Raw genomic sequence first — 13,872 nt, forward strand, 5'->3', positions numbered from 1 at the left:
TGGCTGGTCACCCTTCTCGAGTCTGTCCGAGTCTATTCCAACTTGCTTATCTGTAGGGAACCTGGAAGTTTGGGATAACCTTGATGGACAGTTGCTTGTGCAGCAAACCTATTAGCGGACAGGTGCTTGTGATGGTCTAGATGTGCTCGAGCCGGTTGTAAGTTCTTTCTGCAATGTGCTGCTTCAGGCGCCCCATCCATGGTCAATGGATGCTTTTAGGTACTTGTAGTTATCTCTCTGCGACTATCAGTCTCTATAGACACCGGCATGTTTTCAATACAAGAAAGCACGCACTGCTCAGGGAGGCCCTGTCATCTGCAATATTCCAATATTCCACCACAGCACTCCAGCGCAGAGCAGCCTGTCAGCAAGAAGCACAGGAGCCATAACGAAACCGGACATAAGATTGGGGGGCGCGAGGCGCCCTGTAACACACAGGAAAGTTTCGAGGTGGGCCAAGCCGCGGCCGCTAAACTTGCACTGTGACAAAACGCGACGGCGCTGAGACCCCTCCTCCCCCTGTCAGCCACACGGGCGCAGATCCTCCAGAATCAAGACAACCTTGGAACTGCCTGGGAATTGCACCAGCTGTTGCGACGACGACACCTCATAGCTCTGCCGTCTTGAGCTACAGCTCGAGAGGAAACCCACCCTCAACCATCGAATAGGCCCCGGCCTACGCTCAGCAACCAGCCCACCTATCATATCAGACCCCATTGTCGCAAAGCTGCGCCAGTCAGGCTTGACTGGCAGCTCACTCCTCCTGAGCTCGTGAAGGAGTGATTGCAGCTTATTGCCCGCCCGGTCGCGCTGTGGACCACGCCCTAGCGATTCAGCTGCCGGCGCCCGGTACTTGAGATTCTCCTTGCCTCTTCCCTCCACCGCAATCGGCTCACGGCGTGTGGATAGTGCCAACGGATGCTGGATCTGACGAATGTTTGAGCTGAGGGCCTCGTCCCGCTCGGAGGGCAAATGGCAGGGTCAGCAAACATGCTGGGCGCATCTGTCACTCCCACCCAGAAGTCCTTTGGTAACCAGCCGCCGTTGAACACTGCCAATTCCCCGACCACGAGGACCAGTCTCGAACGCGATGTCCTCCAAGTCCCCCAGCCCTCGGCGATGGGCGCCAGCGCCAGCATGCGCAACCTATCTGCCTCGGCCGTTTCTTTCGCCCCGCGGGGGTCCTCCCTCAACCCGACTCCTACCCCCGGCAGCTTCAGCTCCGAACTACGCAGCCAGATGACGTCCTCGAGGGCCGGCTCGCGTGCCGACGTCTACAACATGGACAAGTTGGACGAGGACGACGACGCGACGTTTGCGGTAGAACAGACTCTGGCCTCCCTCCGCGATGCTCTGAACCGTGAGGTCAAGATCAAGGAGGGCTCCGAAAACATGCTTGAGGCGCTTAATAGCAAGAAGGCCAAGCAGACCAAGGAGCAACGCCAGAGGGTGGAGGCCGAGCTTAGTGCCTCTAGCCTGAGGATTAGGGATTTGAAGCAAAGGATCGCAGACGCACAACGCTCGAGGGCAATGCCCACCACGCCAGTGAGGAGTAGAGGCGAGGGGCTCCTCCAGAGCAGCGGTGCTCTGCGCTCTCCGCCTAGTGTCTCTAGGAGCGGCGCCGGTTCCGACTTTGACGAGCCCACAGAGTCCCCTACCTTTGCCCTGGCAGAGATTCTACAAGCTTTAGAGCAGGATGGAATGCCTGCTGAGTACTACGTCAGTAGGGCCAACAGCCTGGTGGAGCTGTTCAAAAGGCACCAGACCCTGAAGTACGACCTGGTATGGTCGGTCTTTGGCGTGAGGATGCAAGTCATGCTCCTCAGTGAGAGCAGAGAAGTAGTTGCCGCTGGATATCGGATGACCCGCTATGCGATTTCCGACGTGTCTTCCTTGAAGAAGATCAGGACTCTAAATACAGACTACCTCGTAGTCCAGTGAGTGTATTTCCCTCGACGCTGTATAAGCACCGCAGATCTAACTCCAGACAGCTCCCTGATCAAAGACCGAAAGGCAGACTTGGAACGTGAACAGGCCCTGAAATTCGTTCGCGCATTCCTCGATGTCAAGGACGGCATTCGCGAGCTATCCAGGGCTGTAGTAAGGACCATCGCCGCCATTGCAGAGCAAGCAGAAGATCGACTGCGCCCCATTTGCCTCGAGACTCTGGCCGAGATTCTGGTTCGGGATCCTCAGCTCCTTATAGCCTCCAGTGGCTTGGCCCCTCTATCAGAAGCGTTAGCCGAGGGCTCCTACAAGGCCCCGGAGAGCTTGACGGCTGCCATACTCTTTCTCCTTGATAGGCCTCAGCGGCGGAAGTACCTGAGGGCCGGATATGAACTGGAAGTTCTGTTCACCGCCTTCACCGACCAGTACCTGTCCAACGAGACCATTCTGAAACAGAACTCCAAAGCAGTCGCCTCTGCCATGAAGAGCTGGTCAGGACTGATGAATCTCTCGCTGTACAACTTCAGGGCTATCAGGTCACTCATTGGAAGCCTGATTCTTCCCAACGACACGATCCGCGAGACCATCATTGACTTGGTATACTCATTACTCAGGATCAAGTCTCCGGCCTGGGCCACTTCATTCCTGGCTGGGAGACGGTTAACGACCTACGGCCGTGTTACGACACTCAAAGCGACGCCTCAGAAGGGCAGTACGGCTTATGTCGAAGACGACAACGGCGAGCAGAACTTTGTGGAGCACTACACTGCACTTCTGTTGGCCATCTTCATCAAGGCAGACCTCCTTCCTGCTCTGCTCCACATCACGCAAGATGTTGACACCCCATTGTTGAAGCGAAAGTCGACTCTCTTGATCGGTGAGGTTTTGCGTCTTTCAAGCCGCCTGCTGCCGCCGTCTTGGCACAGCGAGCTACACCTGCTTCCTGAATTGTTTGCGGCTGCCACTCGCTTCCAAGACGAAGACCATTTCGTTGCAAGTGGGATTGTCTACCAGATCAGCAGTGTCAGTAGGACTCTGTACAAATCCTCGCCGGCTTGGAGTACAGGGCCTGTACCCCCTACCAATAACGTGGATCTGGCTCTGATCGAAGATCAGCCAAGAGCGGGCTCGAATATCACCATTGATGACGCCTCGTTTCGACAGCTGTTGCTCGACTCGGGCGTCCTCAGTCACTCCAACTATACTAAGTGGAAGTGGGATGTTGTGCTGAAGGTGATTGAGGGCCCTCTTACAAACAGTAAGCGCCTAGAAGAGGCGATAAAAGCTTCGAAATTTGTAAAGCGCATCTTCAGCTTCTACCGCCCCTTCAAACACAAGTTCTCAGACATTAGCAACACCCGCAACACTCAGAAGTACGTCAAGGTCGGCTGCGCACTGATGCACAGCATGTTGCAGACCGCGGAAGGCATCAGGTATCTTGGAGATCACAAACTGCTTAGGCAGATCGCCGAGTGCCTTGCTCAATGCGATCCTGTAAGTGGCCACCATTGTTCTCGTGTCTCTCTTCCCAGCTGGTCGGAAATTATTAACATCTGAGTAGACCAGTGGCATAACGGCGCAATTTCCGTTGTTCTCCAAAGATCATCTCGTCGATACACTATGCGGCGGATACTTCCCCATGCTGGGCGTCCTCACTGGCGATGTGAGGGGCATCGCGATGCTCGAAAGATGGAGAATGTTCAACATGATGTACCACATCGTTGACCTCAAGCAGCGGCCAGATTTGATCAAACTTCTCCTGTCAAACTTTGAGTACACTCCGAACGGACACACCAGGATTCTGCTGTCAAAGGCCCTGACAGCTGGCACCAAAGATATCAGGATACATGCAACCAACGTGTTGCGCAAGCATGTCATCCGGCCCGGCTCTGTCTCCCCCTTTGGCCAGGTGCTTGGTGATTCGAAGTGGGCAATTCAGTACCTGGTCACTCAGCTCTATGATCCTGAAGTGGAGGTTTGCGCCACTGCAGTTAAGATCTTGGAGAAGGCGTGCAACAACAAGAACTGCCTCGAATTCATTGTCGAGTGCCGCCCAGCCCTTGACCACCTAGGCGAAATAGGGGCTCCTCTTCTCCTGCGTTTCTTGTCCACGTCGATAGGGTACCACTATCTCGACGGTCTGGACTACATTAGCAACGAGATGGATGACTGGTTTCTGGGCCGGAATGATTCGTATGTGAAGCTCATCGAAGCCAGTCTCGCGCGCGCATTTGTGGAGAACCCCGATGAGAATACACACCGGATGAGCGTCTTCGAGGACGAAACCGACGTCGAAACCGATACGCACATTCCTCCTCATTTCTACCGTGAGCTGACTAGGACCGAAGAAGGTTGCAGGCTTCTCAGCGACAAAGGCCATTTTGAGGAGTTCGCCATGACAATTAACGAATACGGTATGCAGACCGAGGATTCGGAGTTGATGACGAAAGTCAAAGGATGTCTCTGGGCTGTGGGCAATGTGGGCTCTATGGAGCTCGGAGCGCCCTTCCTGGAAAGCTGCGATGTGGTGGAGCAGATCATCCGCATTGCAGAGGAGCACGAAATCATGAGCATGAGGGGCACAGCGTTCTTCGTGCTAGGTTTGGTCTCAAGATCGGTCCATGGACTCGAGATCCTCTGGGAGCACGGCTGGGATGCGAGCACCAATGCCTTGGGGATCTCCCTAGGCTTTTGTGTGCCGACAGACCTCACCAAGTTCTTCTCCTTGAAGCCTTGGAAGCATGAGACAGTCGCGTCGATCCAACTCCCGCAAACACAAAAGACCGAGATCACCGACCCGCCGGCGATGCCTTCCAGGCCCAGATCGGAGTCGCTGCGTAGCGCTCTAAGTGGTGAAGTAGAGGCCAAAGAACCAAGGATCGAGTTGGATCCAGATCCAACAAATCAAAAGATCCTGGAACTCGTCGTTGATCTTGGCAACATGGTCATCTTCAAGCGTGCTGCCACGGAGCTGATGCAGATCAAGCAGCAGAAGAAAGGGGCCGGGTTTCGACAGCCGCAGCTGCTCCGGAAAGTCATGTCGTTGCTCGAGTGCCATCACTATCGCCTCCCTATCAGACGGATGGTGCTTGAGATGTTTGACCGGAGCGTGCTGAGGAGCATCGTGTTCGATGAGGATGATGATGACGACAATGACCATACCGGAAGCAAAGGCGGTGGCGGCGGTGGCGTGGGACTACATACTCACCCAGAGGATAGCGAGGAGGAAGAGGAGGGGCCGGAAGATAGCTCTGGGGACGAACAACGGACGGAAAGGCAGCGGTTGGTGAGCGACCCGTCGGAACTGATGGAACCTGATGCATACAACCGGTGGAGCGACTCAATACGAGACCAGTGATGCTCCTGAGACGGCACTACAGTTCAAGCAGAGAGAAACCTTGGTGGACGAGAACTCCAGTAGGAGATACAGGACATGTACCAAAAGGGGTGAGTTTGATGGGCGAAGGTGAAGGGCACACGGACTTTGCATATACCGGCACAAGGCGTCTTGTGCTTTTTTTTGGTAGGGAATGACTGGCGTTAGCAACAGCTTTGATATCCTTCGATGATGATATAACGGATGGATAAGACGAAAAATTTGAGCCGTGCAGAACTGCATGCACGTTGACAGAACCACCACAGTTTACTTCTTTTACTTGTCCTTTCTCGATGTGATATCCGCAGGGCTGGCTACATGTCTTGGCACACTGGCACTGAAAGGCAACTCTAGGAATCGGCAACCGGAGATAAAGAGGTTTGTCAAAATATTCAAGAGCATAGGTCGTCGTGAGGCATATTACGAGATGACAAGCCCGGAGTTGTCCACGTTGACCCACCCCGCCGCGTCCCCCACTCACAGACAGTCACTAACATCCATTCCGAGGACCTAACAACGGACAGATTGGCTAGCACCAAATTTGATATAAGTATCATGCTAGCACTGTCATGAAGTCTGGACCTAAATAGCTCGGATTCATTGGCCCAGAGAGGACAATCCTTGACTTAACCTGCTGTTCCAGACATCAAGGATGACGAGCAAGAGAAGAGTTCTGGTCATTGCTGGCTCGGACAGCTCCGGCGGCGCGTGAGTTCACCTCTTCACCTGGGGAGAAATGCTCATACAGAATGTGCACCTGAGCCCCCCATGACATCTGGGAACCAAATCACATCTGTGTGCGGCCTATCGACTGTTGGATGTGCTAACGAACGCAACAGTGGCCTGGAGGCTGACCAGAAAGTTATCGCGGCTCATGGCTGTTATGCCATGACCGCCACAACGGCCCTGACGGCCCAGAATACCCAGGGCGTGTACGATATACACCACGTCCCGACAGACTTCTTGCTGAAGCAGATCGATGCGGTGTTTGATGATGTCGGTGTCGATGTTGTCAAGACGGGTAAGTTTCCGAGATGTCCAGACGTCTGACAGACAGTTCGTCGTACCCGGATATGGCGGTTTGGCAAGCGGCCATTCTAGGGGAGATCACGGTTGAAGAGGTACTGAGACAATATGTGACATAACTACTATAGGCATGCTGGCATCGGCCGCCACAATCGACACAGTAGCTCGGGCTCTGGAGCAGCGTCGTGTAAACCAGTTGGTGGTCGACCCTGTTCGTAACATTTTTCCCATGGACAGAAAACTCCCGCCGTTCACTCGTCACTAACAGAGGCGCCCAGGTCATGGTCGCCACAACGGGCGCCAAGTTGCTCCCTGCTGATGCGGTGGACTCGCTGCGCAACCGGCTACTACCCCTGACCACCATCTTGACGCCCAACATACCAGAGGCGACGCTCTTTGTCTCGACGGCCGCGGCTGACGGCAAGGCCGTCGAGGTGAAGTCCGTGGCTGACATGGACTCTATCGGCAAGACTATTGTCGGGTTCGGGCCCGAATGGGTGCTTGTCAAGGGTGGGCATTGCCCCTTTCGAAGAAGCGATTATGTCGCTGCCACCACGGAGGAGGAGAAGCAGGTCGTCGTGGACGTCCTGGTTGGCAGGGATGGGACTGTTTTGCGGATCGAGACAGAGTATCAGGATTCGAGGAACACGCACGGCACGGGCTGCTCCCTGGCTTGTGAGTGGCATCTTGCGATCTTCTTTTCTCGACGACTGCTGACAAAAATACAGCGGCCATTGCGTCAAACCTCGCCAACGGGATGGACATGCCCAAGTCCGTCAAGAATGCGTGTCGATACGTCGAGGCAGCGATCCGGACTGCTCCGGGATTGGGCCAGGGGAACGGTCCCCTGAACCACTTCCACTCGACGTACTCATTGCCTTTTGCTCCGTGAGTCAGAGGGGGTCTCGTGTAATTGGACACGGCTCGTTGTGGCTAATAACTCCCGTAGTGGACGCTTCTTGGACTACCTCTTGGAAAGGCCCGATGTGGCCCCTATCTGGCGACGATATGTTCACCATCCCTTCGTCCTTGCCCTCGGCGATGGGACTCTACCTATGGAGTCGTTCAAGGGCTATCTTGTGCAGGATTATCTCTACCTTGTGGGTTCTGGTCCTTGTTTCCTGACTTGTTTACAAGAGATGTTGACCAAGTACAAGATCCAATTCGCGCGAGCCAATGCCTTGGCCTCCTATAAATCGAGAAATCTTGACGATATCGCGAGTGTATGTTCCATGAAACTCATCATGTTTCTCGATCGCCAAGATCATAGGCTAAAATTTGCATCTTCTCTAGGCTGCCTCAATCATCGGCCATATCGCGAAGGAGACCCAACTCCATATCGATTACTGTACCGGCTTTGGTATTACCATGGAGGAGATCATGAGCACCGAGGAACATGTTGGTAAGTTCTGGACACACTCCCTCGAGAGCTTGCCGCATTTGTTGAACCACTTGCCTGATGGACGACGATAGCCTGCACGGCATACACGAGATATCTGCTCGAGGTCGGGCAGTCGCAAGACTACATGGCGCTGCAGATGGCGCTTGCACCCTGTCTGCTCGGCTACGGTGCCATCGCCGGGCATATACATGCGAACGAGGCTTCCAAGAGGGTGGACAACCCGTACTGGACGTGGGTCACTAACTATGTAGCGGAGGATTACGTGCAGGCCGTCAAGACGGGCTCAGGTGTGTTTTTCCGCTTATTTCATCGACTCTCCCCCTCGCCGTCTACATCATCATGTCTAATCAGAGGGTGTCACGACACGCAGCGCTGCTGGAGAGGCATGCTTCCACGCTGTCGCCGACAAGGGTAGAAGAAATCGTCCAGATATTTATCCATGCTACAAAGGTGAGTGGTGCCCTTTGGTCATGTTGTCGTTTCCCTGAATTGGTGGAGGTCAGAAGTGCTAAAATTCTGCCAGATGGAGATTGCATTTTGGGAGATGTTTCCTTCGAAATAGCGCTGGTGGACAAACTCGAAATTCTTCATTTCATTTGTGTCATGGATCACGAGATAGTTCCAATGAGTAGTGATAGATCGTCTCCAATAGAGAAACATAGACTGGTTACCGGTAAGATCGTGTTTCACAGGGCATTGGGAGACGAAGCTCCGAGAAATGCCAGGACCCCGAATTAGGTATCTTCCCTTTCTCAACGTGCATCCCATCCACCAGGCAACAGTTGAGGTACCTACCCGCCCGTATCTTATCTGGGTGGAGGTGACAAAAGTGGCTAGTGACAGCAAGGGTCTCGAGGTGGCTCCATGTACCCACTCATGACCATAAGCCATCATTCTAATTGGCTCAAACCCCCTCGGCCGCCACTTCCTGCAGGCAGCCTGGGCGGTCCATCCTTCCCGCCCAAAAAATCTGATTTTTTTCTTTAGGCCTAAAGTCGAAGGCGGAAAAAATACAAAACCGCTTTCTCCCTTTCGAGACCTCACCAACCCTTCACATCAACCCCGAATCAACGTCCCTGCAACAGGTCACGACCTCCCTTTCCTGTCGCAAAGTTCGCTCATTCCGAAAGCGAGTACTGACGTATTCGCTTTGTTTGATTCCTGTTCATTTCACCTCCTTTACTTTCAAATCATCGTCCTCAGCTAGCCTTCGGACATCCAGCCTGCGACCGATCGACTGGTCCGAGAAGCCCATCTAATCTTTCCATCCCTCACAGGAGCATCACCATGTCCTACGGCGGTGGTGGTTACGGCGGCCGCGGTGGCGGCAGCGGCGGCTACGAACGCAGCAACGGTCACAGTGGTGGCGGCTATGGGTAAGCCTTTTTTTATTCTGATTCATGAATCAGCTTCTCCTCAGAAGTTGCCTCACCTTCGACTGACCTCCTTACCCATCACTACACGACTACAATTTTCTGGGCTTTGAATGGCATGACTGACTTTCTCTGTAGCAGATCTAATGGATACTCCAACGGCGGCTACGGCGGCGGTGGCGGTGGCGGCTATGGCGGCGGTGGTTATGGCGGTGGTGGCTACGGTGGAGGTGGCTACGGCGGCGGCGGCGGCGGTGACCGCATGTCCAACCTCGGTGCCGGTCTTCAGAAGCAGGACTGGGACCTCAGCGCCCTTCCCAAGTTTGAGAAGTCATTCTACAAGGAGCACGAGAACGTCGCGAACCGATCGGCGAGCGATGTCGAGAAGTTCCGACGCCTACATGCCATCGCCACCGCTGGACAGGATGTCCCCAAGCCTGTCGAGACTTTCGACGAGGCTGGTTTCCCCCGCTATGTCATGGACGAAGTGAAGGCTCAGGGATTCCCTGCACCCACCGCTATTCAGTCTCAGGGGTGGCCCATGGCTCTGTCCGGTCGCGATGTTGTCGGTATCGCTGAGACCGGCTCCGGCAAGACTCTTACGTATTGCTTGCCTGCCATCGTCCACATCAACGCCCAGCCTCTTCTGGCGCCTGGCGACGGCCCCATTGTCCTGGTTCTCGCACCTACGCGTGAGCTGGCTGTCCAGATCCAGCAGGAGATTACCAAGTTCGGCAAGTCGTCGCGCATCCGCAACACTTGCGTCTACGGTGGTGTTCCCAAGGGCCCTCAAATCCGCGATCTTTCCCGCGGTGTCGAGGTCTGCATTGCCACCCCTGGTCGTCTGATTGATATGCTCGAGTCCGGCAAGACCAACCTTCGTCGGGTCACTTACTTGGTTCTCGACGAGGCTGATCGCATGCTGGATATGGGTTTCGAGCCCCAGATTCGCAAGATCATCGGCCAGATCCGACCGGATCGGCAGACTCTCATGTGGTCCGCTACTTGGCCCAAGGAGGTCCGCGCCCTTGCCAGCGACTTCCTCACAGACTTCATCCAGGTCAACATCGGCTCTATGGAGCTGGCTGCGAACCACCGCATCACACAGATTGTCGAGGTCGTCACCGAGGGCGAGAAGCGTGATCGCATGATTCACCACCTGGAGAAGGTTATGGACGACAAGGACAAGAGCAACAAGATTCTGATCTTCACTGGCACCAAGCGTGTTGCCGACGAGATCACTCGGTTCCTCCGCCAAGACGGCTGGCCAGCACTCTGTAAGCAGCATCCCACCCGATTTCGTCGGTCTCATGTTCATCTCGCTAACGTATCGTGTTCCAGCCATCCACGGCGACAAGCAGCAAAACGAGCGCGACTGGGTCCTTGACCAGTTCAAGACGGGCAAGAGCCCCATCATGGTTGCTACTGATGTGGCTTCTCGTGGTATCGGTATGTATCATATCCCTCCCCCGTTCCTCCCCCGTTGCAAGCAACATCCAGCGTCTGTACTTGCTGGCGCTTTACTCTCACGTCTAGGGGCTCTCTTGATTGCGCGAACTTGCCTGACCTCGTGCTGTGCCGGTCTCTATGAGAGGCGTCTTGGGTTTCGTGATGTAGCAGTGACGCAATACCTGCTACAGCTCGTAATTCTTCTCTTGTACCTTTTTGCTGTGTTCCGTGGTACAAGTGTAGAATTGGCATTTCTTGATCCTCATCAAGCTGTCTCTCCAAGACTTCCCAAGGACTCCTCGAGGACCTGGAGCACTGGAACCCCCACAGGCGTAGATCTTTCCGCAACGGATAGCCCATATTCCCGGAGAAAAGTGCCAATGACATATCAGAGAACATACTTAAAACTTTCCAAAAGTCAAAGTCAAAACCCGTTCATGCTGGAACGTTGCTATACACATTCCCTTCCGTATGCTAACCACTTTGCTCATCAAGATGTGCGCAACATTACCCATGTGCTCAACTATGACTATCCCAACAATTCGGAGGATTACATCCACCGTATTGGCAGAACTGGTCGTGCTGGTGCCAAGGGTACTGCCATCACCCTGTTCACTACTGAGAGTAAGTCAAATCCCCGCTGCATACCTTCGGTGCCGCAATTACTGACAGTTTCTCGACAGACTCCAAGCAGGCGCGTGATCTCGTCGGCGTTCTCCAGGAGGCCAAGCAGCAGATCGACCCCCGTCTCGCTGAGATGGTTAGGTACGGTGGCGGTGGCGGTGGCGGTCGTTACGGCGGCTGGCGTGGACGCGGTGGTGGCGGTGGTGGTGGACGAGGTTCGTGATTCACCTTACGCATCATCCAAGACCGACGGACACTAACGATTTTGCAGGCGGCGGCGGTGCTAACTCGATCCCCATGGGCAACCGACGATGGTGAAGACGTTGATCGATCCATCTTGGTCCACCGTATGTCCGGAGACATTTGACAGTTTGTCATCATCATATTGGCGTTCATTGTAGACGGTCAAGGGTTTTAGACGTTGATATCCTTTTACTGGCTCGACACACTTCCGGATGTTGTTTGTGTCTTGCCTTGTTGCCAAGGTTTTGCGATCACTACCATTTTCTTTTGCATTTGCATTGCTTTTCTTCCTCGTGGAAAGGGCCAGTGCCATTTTTCTACCCAAATGAACATATCTCGCATGGTCGAAGACCGTTGCGTATGTTGGACTGGTGGACTGGTCGCACATCGTTGCATCGAAAAGTAACATAGGTTTTTCATTTTTGTCGTTTCTTGAGGGTTTTTGAGATTGATAGGTCTCTCTCTGCGTTGTCGGCAAGAAGAGTAACGAGGGGAGACACACCCACGACAGAGGTCCAAAGACTGTATCCTGTCCTGTGGCTCGGAGAAGCAACAATGAGTCTTGCCCATCTCCAGCAGTAGACGCCTTAATTCCACCTGCGATAGGTCAAAAGCAGGTTGTTTCGGGAGTACTAGCTAGCACCGGAATCAAACGTTATTGGACGAGTTCATCCACGATGTTTGTGTGTTTTGCCATTTGATAGGTTTGATGCTGGCCCTGTGGTGATCTCATGTACATCCCGGATCATCGTAACCAGAAGGGCTGGCTGGCATAGTGGTGATATTGGTTTCGACCGTGGCCCCTTTCCAGGGCAAAAAACAGGTCCAACCCTAGATCGACTTGTGCACACTGCTCAGCCGCTTCAATATTCTGTAATCATGTGCGATTTAATTGTATCGCCCCCTGCCTCGGCACTTTGTCGTCTGATCTCTGTCTTTTACGGACTTGTGAGTTCATGACTGCCATGGTAGCAAGCACCTGGGGAATCCATGTCAGTTTCTGCGAGGCATTTGAGATCGGAAGTCCGTGACATGGCTGTTCCAATCTTGGCACCACACCGTTGGTTTCCATGTCTTGTATGTGTGATGTACAATTGAGAAGGAGGACTGCTTTTCGTGGAAGATCACGCTGCGGAATAGAGTGGCGCCCTCCCGGCCTTGAACTCTTTGAAGCATCCCAGCGAAATGCGCAGAGCATGTAAGTAAGTCATTAACATACGGTTACACTTGTATGAACCAGTAACGCATCCAAGAGTTGTTTGGTACAAGTCGAAACAGGTTACTCATAAATGCCTTGTTAGTTTCTCATTTTCAATGAAGTAGGGTTTAGCAGAAATTGCTCTACAGCCCTCTCTTTTCCTCATAGTACCAAGAAGCAATACAGACTAGTTACACAGAATGCTGGAAACAGAAGCCGCCACCCCAGGTCGACGACCTCCAACTTCGCGGCACAGAGGAGGACCAGCCGCCAGATATCTGGCCAGGCTCTCGTGTGCCCTTTCGGACAAGCTTTGGAAACACATCCTGCAGGTCTGATGATCCCCGGAGAGCCAGCCGAACAGAACCACTGGGTCTCGAGAACCGTAGGAATCAAAGACTGAATTGTCGATAAGCTTATATTTTAAAGAGGTTCCTCAAGTTTCACATCTTACCACGGCTTCAATTCTTTTGTTCGACGTTTCAGGGCTGAAACCCTCTAGCAGTAGTCGCAACGTAGACTACCATACCGACGACTGTCTACTATTCACAAAGAGAAAGAAGAAACAGGTCGTTTTCGGTAGCCGGCCCCGAGAGGCTCACCGGCGCCATAGGAGGGCAACACACCGGGGGACATCGAAAAGACATACAAGATGTCGGTGCTTGCCACACGATGTCATATGCAACGCCTAGGGAAAAAAAAGACTTTGCAAGAAAGCAGATAATTATCTCCTGCATGTCCCATGGCCTCCCGTCGATATGCATGTAAGTCTACCACACCCATTCAGTTTGTCTATGCCACAACGGCCGGACTAGGTGCAACACCCGGCAGAAGATCACGGAGCAGCGAGAGGGTTAAAGACGGCACAAGACATCACAACCGTTTTTTTTTTCTTTCTTTTTTTTCTCTCGCCCGCAGCACACCATCCAGTCGGAGGAGACTGACACGGACCAATACTGAAACGTGCTCTGCATAAGTCTTAATAAATTTTTTTCTTTCTCTTGTTCACGGGAGGTAGAATCGTGGACTCGACTTTCACCCGGCCGTGAACAAAGAAACCACAAACCTCGGGGTTGGGATTCGTGATGGGGTCACCAGCCAGCCACCCTTACCGCTCGCCCCCCAGCCAAGGCTTATCAATCAGCCCAGGCAGGCCTGTCTGATCTCTGGGCACATACAGGGTCACCCTCACCCCCCCCCCCCCCCCCCCCCCCCCCCCCCCCCCCCCCCCTCT

The 13,872-nt window shown here is 53.7% G+C and overlaps 1 protein-coding gene across 1 annotated transcript; it reads left to right on the plus strand.

The window, feature by feature from the left end:
• Nucleotides 1-990: 990 nt before the first annotated feature.
• E0L32_005209 (uncharacterized protein) lies at nucleotides 991-11,515 on the plus strand (the record flags this gene model as incomplete). The annotated part of the gene is made up of 18 exons (XM_031139706.1): nucleotides 991-1,937; nucleotides 1,992-3,441; nucleotides 3,509-5,233; nucleotides 5,967-6,031; nucleotides 6,163-6,344; nucleotides 6,478-6,560; nucleotides 6,628-7,024; nucleotides 7,078-7,237; nucleotides 7,299-7,572; nucleotides 7,643-7,751; nucleotides 7,823-8,038; nucleotides 8,103-8,201; nucleotides 8,974-9,127; nucleotides 9,263-10,401; nucleotides 10,466-10,573; nucleotides 11,069-11,197; nucleotides 11,257-11,412; nucleotides 11,469-11,515. The coding sequence occupies 18 exons, from the start codon at nucleotides 991-993 to the stop codon at nucleotides 11,513-11,515; spliced, it is 7,440 nt and encodes a 2,479-aa protein (XP_030996525.1).
• Between the last annotated feature and the right edge of the window lie 2,357 nt (nucleotides 11,516-13,872).

Source organism: Thyridium curvatum, assembly GCF_004353045.1.
Source record: "Thyridium curvatum strain D216 chromosome Unknown NODE_26_length_443329_cov_82.569921, whole genome shotgun sequence".
NCBI lineage: Eukaryota > Fungi > Ascomycota > Sordariomycetes > Thyridiales > Thyridiaceae > Thyridium > Thyridium curvatum.